The sequence below is a fragment of the Octopus bimaculoides genome, chromosome 1 (genome assembly GCF_046866305.1).
Source record: "Octopus bimaculoides isolate indiv1 chromosome 1, ASM4686630v1, whole genome shotgun sequence".
Classification (NCBI taxonomy): Eukaryota; Metazoa; Mollusca; class Cephalopoda; order Octopoda; family Octopodidae; genus Octopus; species Octopus bimaculoides.
In genome coordinates, this window is record NC_142928.1 from 116,294,994 (window position 1) to 116,318,193 (window position 23,200).

General features: G+C 37.7%; 1 protein-coding gene across 50 annotated transcripts in view; it reads right to left on the reverse strand.

Moving 5' to 3' along the window:
- Positions 1 to 6,915, reverse strand: part of LOC128248352 (uncharacterized) — a 174,164-nt gene extending 167,249 nt beyond the window's left edge. For all 50 annotated transcript variants that reach the window (XM_089356680.1, XM_089356635.1, XM_089356467.1 and 47 more), the window contains exons 1-2: positions 6,832 to 6,915; positions 4,016 to 4,048 (exon numbers count right to left, since the gene is read on the reverse strand). In XM_089356680.1, the coding sequence (XP_089212806.1) occupies positions 4,016 to 4,048; positions 6,832 to 6,862 (64 nt within the window). In that variant the 5' untranslated portion in view covers positions 6,863 to 6,915. The remainder of the gene's footprint in view (positions 1 to 4,015; positions 4,049 to 6,831) is intronic.
- Between the last annotated feature and the right edge of the window lie 16,285 nt (positions 6,916 to 23,200).

A 23,200-nucleotide genomic window follows, 5' to 3' on the forward strand; every position in this document is an offset into this window, starting at 1 on the left:
AATAATAATAATAATAATAATAATAATAATAATAATAATAATAATAATAATAATAATAATAATAATAATACGGATGCAGTACCAGGCAGTGGCTCTCATGGCTTCTGATCTTAACTGATTGGAAGTGTTATCATGTACATTGTTTTGTCTTGGTATAAAAAGATGGGCTACAGCAAATATTCTGCTTAATACCACAGATTTGCTTGTCAGTTGTTTGACCTTAACCAGTTGAGCATGTCCCTTGGTGGCTGACGATATGTGCAGCTCTGATCCTGAGCAGAAGTAGTGGGGGAGCATCATAGCCATGTGTTGAGAGGAGTTCTTTGGGGTTTGAATAATTCACCTTTGGAAACATGGGTGTTTTGCTCAACATCCTTAAACAAACCTTATTCAGGGACCTTTTGAGCGGGATGGGCTACTCGACCTGAAGAAAATTCTAACTGGGCCCCATCTGCAAGGTCATGCGCTGTTTATCTTGATATGAGATCACCATGTCGCGTACATATGGTTGTGATGCATGTGCCTGGTGTACCCTTATCAGACGGGTAGTCATGATGAGTATAATGGGCTTCGTATATTTTACCCCAGTGTCACTTTGATGGCATGCACTGCTCTCTCACTCAATAATAATAATAATAATAATAGTAACTGCAGAATATGTGGTGATGAAGAAGAAACAATAAATCATATTGGCTCTGGTTACCCAGTCCTGACTAAGAGGGAATATATTCACAGACACGACAGGGTGCAGGTAGCAAGCCCACTAAGCATGTAAGGCTTCAGGAGCTCCAACAAAACTTGTGATAAAGAGAAATAATAATAATAATAACAACAACAACAACAACAACAACAACAACAACAACAACAACAACAACAACAATAATAATACTATGGAATGACAACAGAAAAAAGATGGTATAGGCATACGCCAGAAAAGGGCATAGGAAATGAGAAAGTATCCACACTCTGGGATATGCCAATACAGACAGATAGAGAAATTAAGGCCAATAGGCCGGATATAGTTGTCAGAGATTACTAAGAAAAAATGTTTTCTCATTGATGTATCAGTACCAACAGATGACAACGTTTTTCTAGAAGAAACGGAGTAACTTTCAAAATACAAAGATCTGGAAATAGAGGTAACTCGAATGTAGAGCCTAAGAACAGAAACAATTCCTATCATAGTAGGCGCATTAGGTATGGTTAAAAAAAAACATTCAGACAAATGCATAATAAATACACCAGGACTTACAAGTATATATAACATACAGAAGATAGCACTAACTAGGCACCGCACACATCCTACGTAAAACACCTTCAATACAGTGAAAAGAAGAGCACTATAATAAACCACAACACTTACCCAAGGCACATGGAGCTACGCTCGGTAGTGCAATAAAAGCAAGAGATTAAATTAATACTACTGAATAATAATAATAATAATAATAATAATAATAATAATAATAATAATAATAATAATAATCTGCTCTACTATAGGCACAAGGCCTGAAATTTTGGAGGAGGGGACTAGTCGATTACATTGATCCTAGTGTTTCACTGGTACTTAATTTATCAACTCCAAAAGGATGAAAGACAAAGTCGACCTCGGCGGCATTTGAACTCAGAACGTAAGGACAGACGAATAATAATTAATAATAATAATAATAATAATAATAATAATAATAATAATAATAATAAGAAGAAGAAGAAGAAGAAGAAGAAGAAGAAGAAGAAGAAGAAGAAGAAGAAGAAGAAGAAGAAGAAGAAGAAGAAGAAGAAGAAGAAGAAGAAGAAGAAGAAGAAGAAGAAGAAGAAGAATTTCCCTGATGCAGTACCAGGCAATGGCTCTCATGGCTTTTGATCTTAACTGATTGGAAGTGTTATCATCTACATTGCTTTGTCTTGGTATAAAAGGTGGGCTACAGCAAATATTCTACTCAATACCACAGATTTGCTTGTCACTTGTTTGACCTTAACTAGTTAAGCATGTCCCTTGGTGGCTGACTATATGTGCAACTCTGATCACGAGCAAGCCATGTGTTGAGAGGAATTCTTTTGGGGTTTGAGTAATTCACCTCTGGAAACATGGGTGTTTTGTTTATCATCCTTAAAACAAACCTTATTCTGAAACCTTTTGAGTGGGATGGGCTACTCAACCTGAAGAAAATTCTAAGTGAGCCCCACCTGCACCATGTCGCATACATATGGTTGTGATGTATGTGCCTGGTGTACCCTTATCAGACGGGTAGTAATGCTGGGTATATTGAGCTTTGTATATTTGTACCCCAGTATCACTTTGATGCCATGCGCTGCTCTCTCACTCAATAGTAATAATAATAATAATAATAATAATAATAATAATAATAATAATAATAATAATAATAAAATGTAATAATAATAATAATAAGAAGAAGAAGAAGAAGAAGAAGAAAATGTAATAATAATAATAATAGATAGATAGATAGATAGATAGATAGAAGAGTTCTTTACTTTTACAAAAGTAAAGAACTCTTCTATCTATCTATTATATTTCTGCTGAGTTACTTCAGTCCTTTATATGAACTACTACTACTACTACTACTACTACTAATAATAATAATAATAATAATAATAATAATAATAATAATAATAATAATAATAATAATAATAATAATAATAAAATGTAATAATAATAATAATAATAATAATAATAATAATAATAATTATAATAATAATTATAATAATAATAATAATAATAATAATAAGTGTGGAGGTTTACATATAAAGAGTGATGAAAAAAGAAGAAAGAACTATACACAGCATACATTAAAAGAAATGTAGTATACATAATATAAGCAATAAGGAAAAACAATTGTGATATGGTGGGAGGGGCCTCCTGACACAGGAGGACCACTGGGGATGACCGAAAAACCTCACCATCCAAGATCGCCCTACTCTCACTCCTGTATGTGCTGGGTCTCGAGCTATTGCTACGAGACTGAATATTTCAAGGAGCATCCCGCATGAACTAGGATGTGGAAGGTTCGAGTCGGTTTATGCGGACGACGTCACCATAATAGTGTCGGACGTCTCCGAAATCGAGGTGATCAGCACTGCTCTAAGAGAGTACGGAGCGGTGACAGTGAACAAAGATTAACTAGGAGAAGTCGATATATCTGCAACTCGGAACCTAGAGAAGCAAGTCCATGTCGACCGATAGCATCGGATGGAGCTTGACAGAAGGACCGGTTAAATTGCTTGGGGACTGGTTTTGTCCGGACTTCCAGGTGGACCAGAACAAGGAGAGATGACAAGCAGGATGGTCAGTTTCACCCAGAAATGAGCAAAGACGAAGTTGTCCCTAAAGAATCAGGCGGAAATAGCAAATACGTACATCGCTTCTGTCATCTACTACCGCCAACCGTCGTCCCTTACTTTGCTTTGTGGTTGATCAAGCTGGAGTGTTCGCTCTCCTGCTTTCTGTGAAAGAGGCATGTTCTACTCGTCAGAGAGTCCATCTGTTGTCAGCAGCCGCTGAGTGGTGGACTGAGTATTCTGTGACTAATGATGTACAGGCATGCACTGAGGTTGCGACATCTCCAGCGTTTCCTTAATGATAGAGGCGACCATCGCTACCTGGAAGCCGTCTGTAAAATGTCAGGCTTACCATCCCTACAGGAAGTGCCAAAAATCGTGTTAACTGGAACGACTCATGTACTGAGAAGAGCATTATCGCCGTGAAAACAACATCCATTCATGAATTTATTATTTTTGTTTTTACATAGATATTTTACCTGTGAATTTGCGTGTGTAAACTAGGAATTCATACAATGAGCTTCTCTGCCCTATGTGTACAGAAAACACTCGGCGAGAAATGGAAGAAAATTTAAAGAAAGAAAGAAAAAAAACAACATAATAATAAATAAATAAATAAATAAACGACTCTTTCTATTCCATCTTATTTTATTATACGGTCGGTTAGCGATCACTAAACGATGCACTCATGTTTAAGTAATCTGGAAACAGTTATACTTACGAGCCGAGCCTGACCTCACAGATATGAAGAACACTGAAATATAAGATTACATGTAATGAGTTTAATAAAGTTTAATAAAAACATTCATTCTTAGACTAGACACTGGGCATATTCTTTATTAAGAAGGGAAAGCATAATACTCTTTGAATAAATAAATTTACGTGAGTATAGCCTTGGAAATGATTCCAAATATATCAACGGCGCTAGGAACACTGTATGAATTAATTTACAGACTCAGAAGAACAGAAAGAAGTAAAATCCATTCGCAGAACTCTGAATTCCACTCAACCGGCTCCTAAATTCTAATGAAAGACATATCTTCCATGGATGAGACAGGGCATAGTTACTCACAGAAGGAGGTGAAGTTAATACAAGTCAATGAAATAATTGTCTGTTTTACAATGTTACTGCTTCTAAGAGTGAGAAACTAACACAGCATAGAAATGCCAGTTTGTACCTAGACAGGCAGGGTTGTTAAAGTACATACCGTTACTGTTTATCCTTAAGAATAAACAATTAACCCATAAGCTAGTATGTGTACGTGTGTGTGTGTGTGTGTGTGTGTGTGTGTGTGTGTGTGTGTGTGTGTGTGTGTGTGTGTGTGTGCGTGTGCGCGCGCGTGTGTGTGTATATTACTCTTTTTATAATTTGGTTGACACCAGAAACTTTAAATTGCTCTGTATTTAATAGACAAAGGTCTATATTTTGTGTATAAGACCTTAGCAAAGTGAAGCAATGTGATGAGAAGAATTAACAGACCTGATACAAATTCTCTGACTAAAGCGAATAAAAAGATCAAGTTTTGTTAACACAATACTAATAATAATGAATGCTCTCAGTTGCATAATTTTATATCTAGGTTGCAAAACTTTTGCATAGGGATACATCGCTTTAAGGAGAAGGTCATAAGCTACAGGACTCTGATGATTGAAAGCAAAATTTAGATCTAATAGTGCAGAGTGTATACTTAGTGTTTCTGTAATGAAGAAGGCAAAGAGAGTGAGAGAGAGAGGGTGGGGAGAGCTTATATATATATAAGTGGTAGCGAGGGAAAAAGCAATTACGAACAACTGTATTCTGTGTTTATTTTCATGCAAAGGCATCTTGTGTGTGTGTGTGTGTGTGTGTGTGTGTGTGTGTGTGTGTGTGTGTGTGTGTGTGTGTGTGTATGTGTGTGTGTGTATGTGTGTGTGTGTGTGTGTGTGCGCCTATGTAAGTGTAGGAGTTTTAAGAAATCCAATACTTTAATTATTAATAATCATAACTGGATTCAAGAAAATAGAAAATAAGATGAATTTTACGTCTTTGGATCTTTTTGCAGGAGAATTGATTCGCATAAATCTTTGGATTTCTTCGTAAATCCCTCTGAATTGAGGAATGAGCCAACAGATATTTTAACCCATTAAGTCCCAGAGTACTTAAATTTCTGAATATTACTTTTAAATTTTTACAGATGATTGAAAATAGGTTAAAATGAAAAAAATTAATTATTAAAACTCCTTTACTTTAAGTAGAAATGGAAATACTCGGTGTTCTATTTATAGGACACTGAGACAATGTGATATAGCTTATTTAATGTTTTCATTTAGTGTCCTATTTATAGGACAGTGGGACTAAGTTCGTTGAAGCCATCCGGAATCTAAACATGTCGGCTAGTTTTGAATAAATCATCGCACATTTTTAGATATATACGTGCATTGGGTCTTTCTCTTTCGCACATCAGAGAGACAACAATTTTGGGAGTCAAAAACGATGCTTTCATTCTAAGAATGATCTCGAAAAGCATGTTTGTTTGTTTTTTTTAAAATTTAAACGACTTCACTTTCCTAATTACCTTTCCTTTGCAATGATCAGAAAGAACGCGGAAGGACAAGTTATCAGAGTTGATAGAATTACCCTGGAATCACTTTGTTTTTTTTTTTCAGTGTACAAGTTGTACACTGCTTTTTCCAGGGTTGGAAACAGTAGAATTTTCTTCTTTATAATTCCTGGCAGAAAAACGTAGAATTATAATATATCCTGAAGTACTACAATAGACACTGGAAAAAATAACTGATAAGAAAAATATTTCATTTAGAGCAATTGAATCGGCTAGGGTAGTATTTCTTTTGAAAAGGCAGTTTCTCCGACAAAAATAGTTTTTATTTCCGGTTCTATGTTTGTTGCACACTTGTATGAAGCTCAGCTTAGGCAATCTTCTGAACTACTTATACACAACAATTTCAAGAGAATCCGCATTTATGGATTAAATGAGGTGTTTCAGCATCTTTTAAAACAATTTATCGAAAATAATGAATCCATGTAGCTAGTACATATATGATTAAACAGTTGTAATCGTGTGGATGGCATTCATAGCGTTCATTACAATAATTTAATTTGAGAATGTGATCGCAACTATCTCGAAACGTCAACCTAATGTGTTTCTTAAACGTTGTTTTCCAAACTAAGCACATAGGACTAATAAATATGAAAAATTCTTAATAAAAAATCGAACTTGAACATAGTCGTGTTTTTAAAATAAGAAAGTTAGAGAGACAAGGGGAGAAAGAGGGAGAAAGAGGAGGAAGAGGGAGAGAAAGAGAGAGGGAGAGAAAGAAAGAGGGAGAGAAAGAAAGAGGGAAAGAAGGGGTGAAGAGAGAGATCAGTTTCTCGCTTCATATCACAATATGCTCGTAAATTAACTGACGTTTTTTTGTTTTCAAATTAAAATAAAATAATGTGAAACAACGATTGGAAAATCGCCAGAAAGATTGAAATTAAAGAAAGATTAAAATTAAAGAAAATCCCTTTAAGGTTATGTTAAAGAAATCACTTACCAAAAGCCACAAGTAAAGCACTCGTCTTCATTTTCTGCGGCGTGCAGAAAAGAAATGCTTACAAACTTGTATTGTACTGGATATTTAAATAACTTTACCTGACCCAAGATAAATATGCAGAAATACATATGTTATTAGAAATGGATCAGTCATCTTTCCTCGCTGACAATTGTTTATTTCAAAGTGACAACTTATAATTTCCTTTTCACTCAAAATTTGCTATACATATTCAATAGATTTATCTTGGCACGTGTGATAGAAATATATTGTTTTCATCACATCTAATAACTGTTATTTAGTCTCATCAGTTTTAAAAATTTGAACAATGAACTACTCCTATATATTTCATGATTAGCATTATTGAAACCCAAAATACTTAACAGTAATAATAAAGACTGTTTCAAAAATAGGCATAAGGCCATAAATTTGAGGAAGAGGATTAATCGATTCAATCGATCCCAGTACATAGCTGATACTTTATTTTAACATTGCTGGAAGGAAGAAAGATAAAGTTGACCTCGGCGATATTTCAGCTTAGAATGCTAAAAGCCGTAACTAAATATCTCGAAGTTCGTTTTTTCTTTTGTTGCTTTTGTTTGTTTTTGTTTTTTTGCCTGCGCTGTAATGACTGTCAATCCTCCACTCTTTACAATAAATGTTTCTAATTTATGTATGAGATCAGAAATTGCGGGTATTACGACTTCTCATAGAGATGTCTCCATATGTCTGTGTGAGCACGAAAGATCTCCTCAGTAAAATCAGTACTTGCAACCACTCCAACGACCTCACAGGTTGTGTAGTGGGTAGTATGGATGTGATTTCACTCTACCCATCTATAGACATAGATTTTGCTGTGGAGATAATCATTCAGGTGATCTGTGAGAGTGAAGTGGAGTTCCGCAAGGTCAACACGAGGGAACTGGGCCTCCTCCTCAGGCTAAGCTACGACAGTAACTATTTGGATGACCATGACCTCAGTAGATTCTGCCCCACCAGGTTACAGAGGGGAAGACCATCCACCATCAATTCAGCAGTGAAAAAAAGCACCACTGAATGCTGGAGTGACTGGACTGCACCCACCCAAAACCCTGAGAACAACAATCAGGTGAAGGAAATGATTGCTCACGCAATAGGGGCCAGTATAAAAACCACCTTGAAGAACCACATAGTAAAGTTCAACAAAAAATTATACATGCAGGTTCAAGGTGCAGCCATCGGCGTTGGTGTAGCTGGAGATGTGGCCGGCCTCTTCATGACCTGGTGGGACAGAAAACTTAAACATATGTTAGCAGAACAGTCCACAATTCTTCTACTTTACAGCAGATATGTAGATGACATTAATATCATAGTTAGGACCAACTCTAGTGACGGTCGTGTAGAAACAGAAAGGAACGTAATGGAGAGCATCCAGCAAATAGCTAACTCCATCCACCAAAGTATCAAGGTAACTATAGATTACCTGACTAAACACCCCAACAATAGGCCCCGGTACTTGATACTGAACTTTGGTTAGAGACTGTGAACAATAGAGTGCAGCTCCTCCACTCATATTATATGAAAGCCATAGCTTCAAAATATGTTGTTTACAAGAACTCAGCTTTGTCACATAGCATGAAAATTAACATACTGATAGCAGACTTAGTTAGGATAATGAACAACATCTCCCCACTATGCGAACCCTATGAAACGAAAAAAACATATACAGAACTTCATGCACCGCATGCAGTTCTCTGGATATGATCAGAAAGATAGGGTTCCAGTATACAGGGGAGCTAGAAAGAGGTTAGATAATATTATACGTAATGATACTAGTGGTACCTGCCCTAGATATAGAAACAAAGAATGGAATAGGATACAAAGAATTTGTGACAAAGCCAACAAGGCGAACACGTGGTATAAAACCGATAGATATCAAGGAGTGATGTTTGTAGAGGCCACAGCCCATGGAGAACTAGCGCGTAGGTTTAGAAAAGCTCTGAAGGAGTCCAAACTCAACATTAAGATTGTTGAAAAGCCAGGGAACTCCATCAGATCACAACTATGTAGGACGTACCCCTTTGAGAATACTATATGTACCAATGATAACTGCATGGTATGTAGGATTAGCCCTGGCATTAACTGCAGAAATAGAAATGTAGTTTAGAGCATAACATGCATGGAAGGTGCTTGTAAAGACCTGAATATGACATACAAGGTGAAACATCTAGGAGCATTGCGGAACGACTAAACGAACTTATGAAACAATATGACGACAAAAAACAGTCCTCCATACTCTACCAACATGCCAAAGACCAGCATGGAGGCAACTTGGGTCAACTTGACATCCGCATCTTATCCAAGCACCCACAAGACCCAACTCTAAGACAAATACGGGAGTACGTCCTTATAAATAAAACTTCCCCAATACTAAATAGGAAATATACATAGATATCATACCCCATACCCACATTTTAAACAGGTAAAGTAGAATAGTTGATGGGATTTTATGCAGATAGATGTATGTATGTCTGTGTGTGTGGGTGTGGGTGTGGGTGTGTGTGTGTGTGTGTGTGCATGCACATGTATGTATATGTAAACCAACAGGTCTACATACAGACGGGTAGGTACATAGGGTATATGAACAGACAACCACATACGCAAATAGAGACTGAAACACATGACCACATATACACACACACTTGTCCACACATATGGAGATGTGCATCCATACATACAAACATGGTACATAGCAGCAAAACACACACACACACACACGCACACACACAAACTCAGACATGCACACACAAGGAGACAGAGGTACATACATACATATACACACATGCACAGACATACATAAAAAACATACAAACACAGGAATATGCTGAATACATACATACATACATACATGCAAACACGCACACACACATACATACATATATACATACACACACATATATACATATATATATATGCACACACACAGACATACATACACACACATGCACACATACATGCATACACACACACACACTGAGACACACACATGCGCAAAAACAAACAAAAGCAAAAACAGAACACAGCGTAAATAACGGACAGTCAAGACTATTGATAAGGTTGCAAGACGCAACGAAAATTTTAGGAAAATAAAAAGAAAAATAAGTGGAAATTTTAACAGTGAGTGTGTTAAATTTTAAGGCACAATAAAAAAATGACTCTCCCCAGACACAACAGAATATGCTTCAACACACGAAATCACATAAAAAATCTTGCAAACCAAATCCAAAAACGAAATATATATATATATATATATATATATATATATATATATATATATATATAATAATAATAATAATAATAATAATAATAATAATAATAATAATAATAATAATAATAATAATAATAATAATAATAATAAAAATAATCATCGTAAAATATATTTGCCAATTGAACGTAGCGATCCTATAGAGGACGGTGTTACCGTTGTTTTTAGCCCCAGGAAGACATCTCCTCCAGCTGGTCAACGGCACAGTCTGTGTCTGATTAGTATTTGCGAGGGAGGTCATCGCTCCCATTTCTAGCTTTAGGTGATACACACAACTCGGGTTTCTGATTTCTTGTATTTGCCACCAAGGCAAAGGATGAGGGGGACAATACAAAGACAGACATAAAGTGTGAGGATTTACACATAATGGGATGATATATATATATGAAAAAAGGAAGTATACACAGTATACATTAAAAAGAAGTGAAGTATATATAGTATACAGCAATAAGGAAAAAAAATGTGATATGGGGAGGGGGCTCCTGACATAGAAGGACCACTAGAGATGATCGAAAAACCCCGCCATCCAAGATCATTCTGAACACCACGGACAAATACCTTTTCCAACTCTTTTCGTCCGACTCTTGCCACTCTTGCCATATTCGCAGCTTTCACCCACCTTTTGATAAATTCACTCGAGGACAGAACCTCCCTCTCCACCCTCACTTTCTTTTTCAAGTGAAACTTGAAAAAGTCGATTAAGGCTTTACCAAAGAGGAATGTCTCTGTCCTCATTCCTTTCAGCCTCATCCACCAAACAACCTCTTTTGGCACAGCAACAAGGCAAAGAAAAATTGCCTTGCCTGCTCAAGTAAAGGAGGCGGCGGGACAATCATCTCTATGGAGCCGGACGACAGACGGATCCGTTCAACCACTAGTCAGCTGCTGTTCAACATAACTTCCACTAGTCAGTAATTACCGGACACTGAACGAGTGCATGCAGAGCAGTTTCATCGCTCAGCACGCACCTCGGACAAGCCCGTCTGACAGCACATCCGTGCCTGTAGAATTTATCTCGAACCGGTAGCGCCATCCTGTTCGTCACCTCGTCCCAGTTCTTATCCACCTGGAGGTCGGAACCAAACCAAACCCCGAGCAGTTCAAATGGTCCGTCAGTTCAGCGTCCGACGATACCATCTGACGGCATCAACTTGCCTCTCCAGGTGCCCAGTCACAAGCCTACCGACTTCTCGACATTGATTTTAGCCCTGCAGCCGACTCATATTCTTTTAGAATAGAGCCGACCGTCTCCACTTCGGAGGTGTCCAACACCATGACGGTGACATCGTTCGCGTATGCAGACACTGCTCTTCCGAGTCCCAGTTCGAAAAGGATGCCCCTCAATTGTTCCAACTTCTGCAGCAGTGGCTCGAGAGCCAGCACGTACAGAAAAAGTGACAGCAGACAGTCGTGAAGGACCGAGCTTGTGATGCTAAACGGTTCTGATAGATGGTCATTTACTTTGACCACCAAGCAGGTTCCACTGTACATTGCAACGATCCAGGCCCTAAAATGGGTCCAAAACCAGCCGCTTTGAGGACGGCTTTCAGGTAGCAATCGTCGAACCATCGAATGCTTTTGATTGATCCAAATTGATCAGTGTCCAACCGAAGCCACCTTTAGTCCCAGCCCTCTCTATGATGTATCGCATACGGTGGAGGTTGTCGTGGATAGACCTATTCGGGATTGCGCACGTTTGTGCCTCCCCTACTAGACTACCAACGACAAGCGCCAGCCATTTCGCTAACACCTTGGCCAAAATCTTAAACTCTGTGTTATGGGCCGAAAATTCCCTAGTATGTCCAATCATGTTGGCGCAATAGTTCGTTTTTCCTTACGCGGGAAATTAATCACCAGCTCTGGGAATCCTACTGATCTCTACAAGAACGACAGTTCTCGACTGCTCTAGGTCTTTGGCCCACGCCATTAACCACTCACAACTTGCATCCGGCAACGGTGTATCTGATACCAGCCAGTCTCCACTTTCATCTTCTCCACCAGACGCGTACCTACATCGTTGCTGTACGAACACTACACGACCAACAGCTGCCTCTACAGACCACCAAACAGTACGTCAACTTTGTCTACATGATCAACAGTCCGACCTAACTACGAAGTCTCTCACACATCTTTGTTGTAACCTGTTATATTATTTTATTTCATGCATGGCAATCGTTGTATTTTTTAATGGAGACTAAATCGTCGCTTACCAGTTCATTTCATCTCAAGTCGTATATCATTTCCATATCTTCCTTATTACCCATCTTCATTATATGCTATTGTGTAACCAGACATTATTTCTTTTCACATAATGAATTGGTTTACGTGGCTCATGTAGTCTTCACTTTTTTCACTTGTGTAATAGAGCCTAAAGACACATGGCAGAGTCCTATGTTTACAATGGTTGTTTAGAATAATCGTGGTTTACTCATTGCACTGAACTTGTCAAGATATTTGTTGATTTAATTAGATTGTAATATAAAACCATGGGCGGGCAGCAAAAAGGCTTACAACTGCTCTGTTTGCATTATTCTCAATAGTTATAAATTAGATATTAGAGAAATTTAAGGAAAATTACATCACATGCCACAGTCTATAAGAATTAATGAATTATGTAATATAGCATGCAGGCCTTACAATCGAAGGATAGTAATTTTGTTCAAGTTGGGTCCCATCAGTTTTGTTGTGGCTAGAACCATGCATGCCCTCATATTATCCAATATTGAGGAGAAATTTAAGGCGGCGAGCTGGCAGAAACGTTAGCACGCCGGACGAAATGCTTACCGGTATTTCGTCTGTGTTTACGTTCTGAGTTCAAATTCCGCCGAGATCGACTTTGCCTTTCCTCCTTTCGGGGTCGATAAATTAAGTACCAGTTGCGTACTGGGGTCGATCTAATCGACTGCCGCCTACCCCCCAAATTTTGGGCCTTGTGCCTCGAGTAGAAAAGAATATTGAGGAGAAATTAAATAGGTGCTGTTTTGTGATTCGAAAAAAATAATTATTGAAATGTGCTTCAGAGAGCAACAGCTGACAGGAAGGCTGCGTTAAACGAAGGCGGGACTAAACGGTTCCAGAATAGTAATTTATATAAGTGGATAAATATAAATTCGAGAAAAGTGCCTGACTACTATACTAAATTAATCATGTCATCTGATAATGCCAAAATGTTTCATTGTATATTATTACTGTCAGAATAGCATCGAAGTAAATATACCTGTCAAATTTCATTTAGAGGCATAACAATCACCATTTGTGAAATCCAGTACTCTATGAAGCCAAAGCTATGTCACAGTTTTTAACCGTTTTGCGAACTTCTTCATAGCACCGGAGTACATCTTGATTTAAATGCAAGACCAAGAGAAATGAAAGAAATACGTCATCTAAGATAGCTCACAGACATAATCATACAGCGAAATACTGGCAATAAATTTCACTCGATAATATGCATAATAATACAATAAATTCGTTGTGCTCAAGTTAATTGTGATTTTCACCTGCATATTTCAGCTTGGGTACAGAGTGATAGCTAGAGGAATGTGTAGAAAAATTGTGAATGAGGCGTACAATATAGGGCTAGCAAAAGTGCGGTGAGGACGCACAATGAAGGCCTATAGCGCTGAATATCCTCCTATTGGGTCTGTTTGGTGATTGTAGACTCACTTCTCCGTCTACCATAATGCTTAAATTTAATAGACAATCTCGCAGTCTATATAATTCCAATTCTTGAGTCAACTGAAACATTGAAGATATGAAATATGAAACAAATAAGGTTGTTTTTTAATGTGACTATTGTTACGCCATTATAGAAACATTACAAAAGAATAAAGCTCCAACTTCTTTCTCTTTAAATAATTCATATCTATCTATATGATATGCCAATATTAAAAAAAACACGTTACATGACATCATTACAGAATATTTATCTGTCTGAATGAACATTTCTGGAACAAACATTTCCGAAATGTCAGAAAAGAAAGGTCAAGAGAAGAAGGGAAAAGCTAGAAAAGAAAGAGTGACACGTACATAAAATTAATTTATTAATATATTCTTATTGTAGGTGTAAAGGAAATAAAATAATAAAATAGTCTAAACTCTGCTGGGGATGCGACATGGAATTTTGAAAATATAAATCGAATGCCTTACATCGACATGTGGTCGACAGTTTGGGGGAATTATTATCTTTGACTTGTATAGTTCATTTGGGAGGTTTGGTATCATACGATGCTACTGTGGCCCGGGTTGAATGGAGGTTCAGTTAGGGTTTTGGCCTTGGCCTCTTTTACATCATTTACACATATCTCTAAGCCCACACTTAAAACTAAGGTGACAGACTTTCGGCTAAGCTTGCTCCGAATGCTTACAACCAACAGTCACTTACGATTCAAAGACCTAGAATCTAAGGAACAAGTTTTGTATTGCAAACTAAGAGCAATACAATATGCTCGGGAAAGATAATGCTCAACAACATTATGGGGAGACAGAACAGCGCAATTAAAGCGGAAACATAGCAGGATCTGCAACGTTCTCGGAGACATAAACCAGCTGAAATGGAACTGTACACGTCACAAAGTGAGACTATATTCACTTTGAGGTCAGCTAATTAGGCTACTAGAAACTACACATGAAGCTGTGGTCATGAACGGATTTGATGCAGTGGCAATCTTGACAAATTTAGGCTAAGATGATGGAGAGAAGAAAGTGATAATGGTTAAGAATATCCTGCGTTAAATGAAAGAGAGAGGAGGCGTATGACTGAAGAATAAGCAAAGTCACTACTTGGTTTGCATCAAATGAAGAAGGCTAAACTGACCTCTGTGGGAAATGAACTCAGAATGTTGAAAGGCAGAACTAAGCGTTCAAATGGACTATAGCTTCTGTATTGAAAATTGTAAGGATTTTCATTTATATCATGTTTTTATAAGTGTTTTCATTATAGAAGGAACTATCTGTGACTGACATGCTACAAATAAAACATTACAATCAGAACAAAAGAACTTAAGTGAAGGAATGCCAATACCTTGTATAATTTATTCACACCCTTTTCTGTTTTAAAATCCTGCTACAATTTGGCGCCCAAAGCGTGCCTACATATAAGCCTTGTTAGGAGATATTCTAGAGGCTTCAAGAAAGATACATCACGTGATGTCTCGATTCTGATTGGCCCATAACTTGGCCGATCACATGTAAAGATTGCTACTAAACCGTGATTTTAACTTGGCAACTTGTCGATTCGGTTTCGAATCTGCTACAAGTAGCTCCCTTCCAGTTCTCTAGAATGAAAACTAAAAGAACGAAAATATAAAAGAAACGCATACAGAGAATAAAAAAGAAATGACAAACAGAAATACAAAATACAAAATGCAGAAAGAATATTATATATATACATTGATCAATGAGAAATGGTTGAAAAACTGTTGAACTTTGCATTTGCTATAAACATTTTTCAAAATTTCTTTTCCTGTTTTTGGGAAAAGGAGAACACAGTCTTTGTTGTGCATTGTCTAATAAAACGAGCGGGTGTAATTTAGCTGGCCAATGTACTCTTCTGCCACTCCATATAATTCTGCTAGTGAGAGTGTATTTCTGTTAGACAGTATGTTATTTGTGCATATAGTTTGTGTGGGTGCAGCAGAGGAAGAAAGTTGTTGATAAGGAAGAGATTAGACACAAAGCCTGCTTAAATCGATCAACACTGACAGTCTACAGTCTTCCTTGAATGTCCAAAACCATGTACTGAGGTTCCGTTCTTAACACACCTTTCGGGTCGGTATAAGTTGTCTATAAAGGATGTTTAACTGCATCATTGCATACAAAAACAAGTTTTGATGTCAAGTGCAACTAAAGTTTTAGTCGATTCTGGTCTCGGGATCTTTGTGGTTTTCGTCACTGTTTACAATTTTGTTCCAATTGTTTTCAAATTTGGTATATGAACTGAATTTTGTATACTAATTATGAAAATGAAATTCATTTTCCCTATAAATCCATAATTAAAAAGTTATTAGCCTTTAAAATTTGCAAAATTTGGGTATTTTAGCCAATCAGAAGCGAGTATTTTACACATCTGTGTCCATTGTAACCAAAAGCGAGTATTTAACACTTTGTTTCCATAGTAACCAAAGATACTGTGCATGGGCACAAGGAGTGTAGGAAGCAAATGCCAGTGTGGGACACACCTTTCCATCCGTTCTTACCTTTGTAAATTTATGTGAAGATATGAGAAAGATGATTTATTTTATAAAATCCTAGAGTGTATTGCAAACTTTCTTTGTTGGATTTTTAAAACTAATAAATGTCTGTTTTAAACAATATTTTGACTATTATTTCAAGTAACTCCTGTTGGTTTGCTTACTGTAGCTAGTTTAATGTGTAGTAACGCCGTGCGCATGCGTAGTCTCACGCATGCGTGGAATTCAACATCCAAGCTTTCCCGCTTGATTGTCTCTTTCTTGCTGGCCAGCGATTGAGCAAGGACGTGTCTAGCTATCTCTCCATCTTTCGAACTCACGCTAGACAGCTCACATCAATATACCAACGTCCCAACAACCGTGTTGTCACACACCGAAGACGTCTCAACAAACAAGATTAAAGATGTATATTTTCCACCATGAATAAATATTGTTTGTGTTGATAGTCTGGAGTTCAGCGTTCCGTTCAATTCCTAGTTTAATATAGTCAGGTGTACATCTAATGATGTATAACCCACTTTCCTATAAACTGGTGACCCTCCGACGTGATTCAACACGCAGCCCGCTGAGCTACAATAAAAACTATTTCTATATAACTGATAACCAACCTAATTTAATATAGGAAAGTCAGTTGTACATCTAATGATGTATAACCCACTTTCCTAAAGTGGTGACCCCCCGACGTGATTCAGACACGCAGCCCGTTGAGCTATTTAACACATTCCTATAAATGTTTTGACATGCCGATGCCCCACACCCTGATGATGGAAGAGGCAGCGAACGCACTGTTTTCTGAATAGCTGAACATTCTGAAAATTATCGAACTTCGAACACTTATAAAACTTTTGCAAATTTTTTCTGGAATAAAAGAATAACAAATCCGGATCCAGCGTCAAAAATTACATCTATATGGTGCATCAAAAAGTTTTTAAGGATAATTGTAAACAGTGACGAAAACTACAAAGATCCCAGTTTCGTAGCTAACGGAGGTATCTCCGCCGAGTATTTTCACAACCGATTAATATAGTTGGTTGGGTCAAGTTGTTGATCAGATGTAGCTTATATCATTTGACTAAGTAGAATATGTTGAAGGAAAAAGAAAGTCGCTGAATGCACTTAAGACATTTAAACTTATGTCTATATTCAACATGACCGTAGCTGGCTGGTAGCAAAGCGCAAAAGCATGGTATGTGTTCTTTCTGAGTACAACTAAGTGAAATTAAAGTATGCAGAAAATATTTAACTTTGGACAGATGCGGAGTCATTATTCTTCGTGGCTTTTTTTTTTTTTTTTCTTTTCTTCTCTGAACAGAAAATTGTGGCAGTCACAGAGGAAAATACTGGCCGTTTGTGGGTTGGGAAGAAAAGAATTTTCTTGGCATTGACGTGCAGATTTGATTACTCTGTCGAGTCAATAGTGGTCCTTGTGTCGTTGCTTCACGTAGTGTGTGTGTGTGTGGGGGGGGGGATGCAGTGGTAAAAAAAGCAAAAAAACAATGTCGGTTTCTCGCGCCTTGGTTGTCTGGCGAGTCATCCCTGTGCGCGTGTTATGATGGGGTGAGGGAAAGCTTCTTATAAAAAAAGATTTTGGAAAAAAAATATTTTTCACCCCTACAGCCTTCCAAACGATTTTGGCCAGTTTCTTTGACACTATGCACTTAGAAGCCACTGGAGAAGACTTTTCGATAGGAAAAAAAGAAATTTGAAAATACTTTCAGGCGGAAGATTTAAAAGAGATTTAGATGTTGTTCCTAGCACATCCCACGACCACCTGGTACCTTCTTCGTTTCTCTATTACTTTCACGTGTAGTGATGTTTCTTTTTTAATATTTTACTCTCCATAAACACGATTTATGGAATGATGATGCGGAAGTAACACATGGGTAGTCCCTTGCTGGGATTTAGGCAACAACAAAAATTTACCCCCCCCCCATCATTTGTGTAGTGAAAAAATTGGAAAAATCCCCGTGGGTTCACTGCTACTGCGTGGCACCTTGTGTCTTCCACTATAGCCCGACCAAATCCTTGTGAGTGGATTTTGTAGACGGAAACTGAATGAAGCCCTTCATGTTTGTGTATTCCTACACCAGCGCTTGACAACCGATGTCGGTATGTTTACGTCACCGTAACATAGCGGTTCGGCAAAAGAGACCGATAGACTAAGTATCAGGTTAAAAAAGAAAATAAGCACTAGGGTCGATTAGCTCGACTAAAATTTCAAGTGAATTTTGATCAGTAGTAATTTGTGTAATACAGAAAAGGGGGGATAACTCCAGAGGGCTAACTAAATTTAGATTAATAATTTGACATAATTTTATCGCCAACAAAATGTACTACGATTCTATAATAATGTCACATTTTTCACTGGTTTACAAACATTTTTTTTTTTTTGCTCTGAGGCAAGGATATGAATAGGAGTTTCTTACTAATTTTGATGGTGAATTCAATTTTCTGAACAGTTTTACTCTATCACCTCTAGTTTTTTTGCTTTTACATATCCCATTTTAATTATACTGCATATAAATTCAAAATTAGTCTGACTAATGTCATCTGTTACAAAAGCATATTACAAAAAGAAAATACAAAAAAAAACAGCATAGATACAAAACATTGATGGAACTAAATTACTTGGATAATACAATACTCACAAGTCATAGGACAGTGGACTGTTAGAAGTGAGTTTTTCTAGACAATTTTGTATACTTTGCCTCCAGGATGTCACACAAGAGCATCCAGTAAAAGTCCTCCATCATGCTAGGGTTCCACTTACCTTGGCAGTTGCTCTCCATCTTAGTAATATCAAGCTCATTGCTCACTGCTCCGAGCTTTGGAGGGAAGAAATTGAGGTGGGAGTAAAGAAACTGAATTTTGAGTGACATTCAGCATCCTATATCCTCATAAGACCGTAACAACTTCTTGATACACTCTCGGTAATCTAGTACCTGTGTGTTACCAAGGAAGCCATGGCAGACTGACTTAAATGCTTCCCATGCTCGCAATTCCTTTAGGGAAAGAAGCTCCTCAAACTCCTTATCCTTCAGTACCTCTTGGATCTGAGGTCTGACAAAGACGTCCTCCTTGAGCTTAGCAGAACTTAGAACTGGGTACAGAGTGCACTAGTGTTGGAAGGTAGTGCCATTTTCGTCCATAACCTTCATGAAATTCTTCATTAAACCAAGCTTGATATGAAGAGGAGGAAGAAGCACGTTGTTCATGTCCACCAAAGGATTTTCGTGGACACTGTGTTCACCAGACACGAAAGTGCTCTTAGATCCCCAGTTCATCTACTTGTAGTGCTTGGACACAGCCCAACTGTCCCAGAGACAGAGAAAGCAACAGTACTTTGTGAACCCATTTGCATACCCATAAGGAGCCCAATGACCTTGAGGTCCCTGCAGAGACTCCACAGGTACTGATTGTACTTGACAGCTTCCAAAACAAGCTCTATATTGTCATACAACTCCTTTAGATGGACTGAGTAGGCAATAGGAATGCTGGGGTATTTATTCCCATTGCGCAGGAGCACAGCCTTCAGACTTCGATTAGAAGAGTCTCTGAAAAGATGCCAGTCTGATGGATTGTGTGGGAAACCAAGGAAGGTGAACAAGCCAGAGACACTGGTGCAGTAGCAGAGCCTGTTTTCCATGTTGAAGAAAGAGGCAAAGTCCTGGTTCTGTGTCCTCAAACTGGTGATCCTTACATCTGCCTTGACCAGGTTCCATTGCTAAAGCCAGGATGCCAGGAGATCTGCTGCTTAGATAAATACAAATCATGAGCAAGGTCATTCAGGTCTTCCTGCTTGATCCAGCGGGGCTCATTGCCACTTGCTCCTGAATAAAGAGACGTCTTCAGAAGGCATTTCTTCATCTGATGAAGGAGGAAGATCCTTATTTGCTGGGGGTATAGGGACAGGGAGATCATTTGAATGGGGAACAGGTCTCATAGCTGAGGGAAAGTTGAGATATTTGATCTTTTTTCTAGAAAAATCATTGAAACCTGTTATATTTGTTAGACAAAAAAAACAATCATCTGCATGGCTTCATGGCTCTCTCCAGACCATTGGGACAGCAAAGTTGAAGGCTGCTTTCTTGCCGTTAAACCATGCAGTCAGTCCACTGTAGTAGGGTTTAAAACAAAAGTGTGGGGCCCAGGATTTGTCCTGATCTCCAATTTTACAGTCAAAATAATGAAAGTAAGCAGTTCTCAGGAGGGGAGTAATTGTTTGGCACTGTGCAACTGTTGTGAAATCCCCACACATGTAGCAGAATGAATTTGCCTTGTTGATGCTTCCTTGGTGTTTTGAAGTCCCTGAAACCATTGTAGAGATATGTATCATATGTATCACAAAAATCTGAAAAACAAAATAAAAGTTGGTCATATATATGGTTGCAGGAATTGTCATAAAATCATAATAATGTATATCTCAAAGTCTGGAGGTGATGAGTGAAAACTGGTGTTGTATCTGAAATCAGCAACCCAAAATTAGGCTAAAACAATTATTTTTATTTTTCCTGTGTTGCCTCAATTTCTCTGTAAACCAGTGTTTTTAAAAAGCTGTTACGCATTTTGTCCAGTAGGATTTTCAGTAAAGTGATATGTGTTTAATTATTACAGTTGTCTCCCAATGGAATATGAAACTAATATTATACAGGTTAGGGGGAAATATTGAACTTCATTGCAGACAATTACACTTATGCTTGTGACACAATAAAGTGCACCCATTTCAGATTTCAAAGTGGTTGGTCATATGAAGGACATTAGTCATATAGTGTCACAATGCATAAAACATTAGCCATATAATGTCACAATGCATAAAACATAACATTCACTACAAAGACAGTTGATGAATTTCTGACAATGGGATGCAGCAGGATGTTATGAGATTTATCCAACCCATGTTGGCAACAGACAGAAAAGAAGAAAAAAAGGTAAAATTATGAAGAAGTTAATGATGATGTTAATTAGCATGTGTATACATACAGAGAGAGATAGAGTATGCAAGCTACTCCTGGTAGATATACTCTTGAATATACCAAGCACTCCTTGCTGTCTTGTAGATGAGCCCAGGAAGATAAATATTAAGTGAGCACATCTTGAGAGGAAATCAGGTTGTGTTAGTCAGCTTTAAAGCTGTTTTACAATGGATTGGATTTCCACCAGTTTTCAACAGCTGGGAAGAGATAACAGTTGCCTTGCCATAGGACATATTACTTTCACCATGAAGATAATGATACTAGGAAATGCATACTTCTTTCTATAAAGCTTCTTTGTGCAGGTAAATTATCCTGCAATGTGGATCTTGGTTCTTGGATCCTTAAAAAGTTCTTGCAGTGATGGAGTGTCTGGCAAAGGGAGCATATGTGAATGTACTGGAGGCTTTTAGCCTGGACACTAAACAACATTAAACATCAGTTGCTGGCAGCTGGGCTCAAATGGAAGCTGTTCTTGCAAACTTTTCTGCCAGTGAACAAATTGTGCACTCAACCCATAGTCATTGTAAATATAAGAATAATATATTAGTGAGGCTTGTCATGAGGAATATATAGAATCTATTTGATGTCAGCAACATGATGAGCTGATCCCAGTGCTCAACAATTTTAAAATCCAATGATGGGAGGTGCTACAGTATAAATATTGCTACACTCAGTGAGAACAGGCTGTTAGAAGGGGGCTCTCTAAAGTTGACAGGAACTATACCTTCTGAACAGGTTACCCCAAGGGTGAACATTAAAAACAGTATTGGCTTTCCTCTGAAAAATAGTTTGCATTCAAAATTGATTGAGGCACCAATTGTTATGAGCAAATAGATAATGTCACTTTGTTTTTTTCCTTCCATAGATACTTCTTGTCACATTACTGGGTGTTTGTGCACCAACTTTGTTATCTAATATCATTTATTGAATCCAATACTGACTAAAATGCCCAGACAAGACAAAGTTATTTGATGGATGGTTTGAATAAATCAAAGGAAAAAAACAAAGAAAAACTGGGAGAGATTGGGAATCATGGTATTGTGAAAACTAACAGCAACAACATCAGACTTATTTCACTGAGTGCAGAGGGGGGAAGTCTTACTATTAGCAACATGATCGTGGTTAGTGTGGAGATTTTAAAGATCAGCTCAACTGTACAGCAGGAGGAGCTGAGCATCGTACAGGTTGTTCAAAACCAAGACTCTCAACTGCTACAAACTCAACAGTTGTGATATTTGCAAAAACATTCATTATTCCCTAGTTTCCAAGGAATTCATCAGCTTAGAAGTTGGCATGGAAGACAAAAAACAGTCTGCTTTGAATTCTACACATTATTAAGTTACTGTTGAAGAAAAAACATCAACATTGGTGGTTTGATGAGATCTCTGTTCCACAGGCTCCTGAATGATATTTAAAAGGTTCACAAAATAACTCTTAGATAACTATCAGGTGACACTCCTAAAAAAGCAGTAATTGACTTTTTAAAGTGAGGTTCAGTTAATTTTTATACGCTGCCTATTGAAAGGTGGATTGGAAAAGCTCAGAGTTCATGCAGACGGGTTTGACATGCACGCTGTCTATGATGGTACCAGGAATTGTTCCATAGCCAGTCAAATGATCAGATAGCATATTGCTACAGAAGAAAAAAAAAAAAGAAAAGAAATAGTGACAACAATAGTAGAGTGCTGGAGAGAACACTAGCTGCTAAACTCGCCTAAACCAGTGGGTCCAGCAGTAATGAAGGGAGTTTGTGAAATGCCTGTCATTCACCACCTTTTACTATGCTAGTGTTGCCACTAAGATGTTTAAAAATGGGAAATATGAACTGGACATTATTCTAATTGAAATCTTGAAGGAATGCAATCACCTGTATATGGGAATGCTTCATTATTAAATCTCTGAATTGT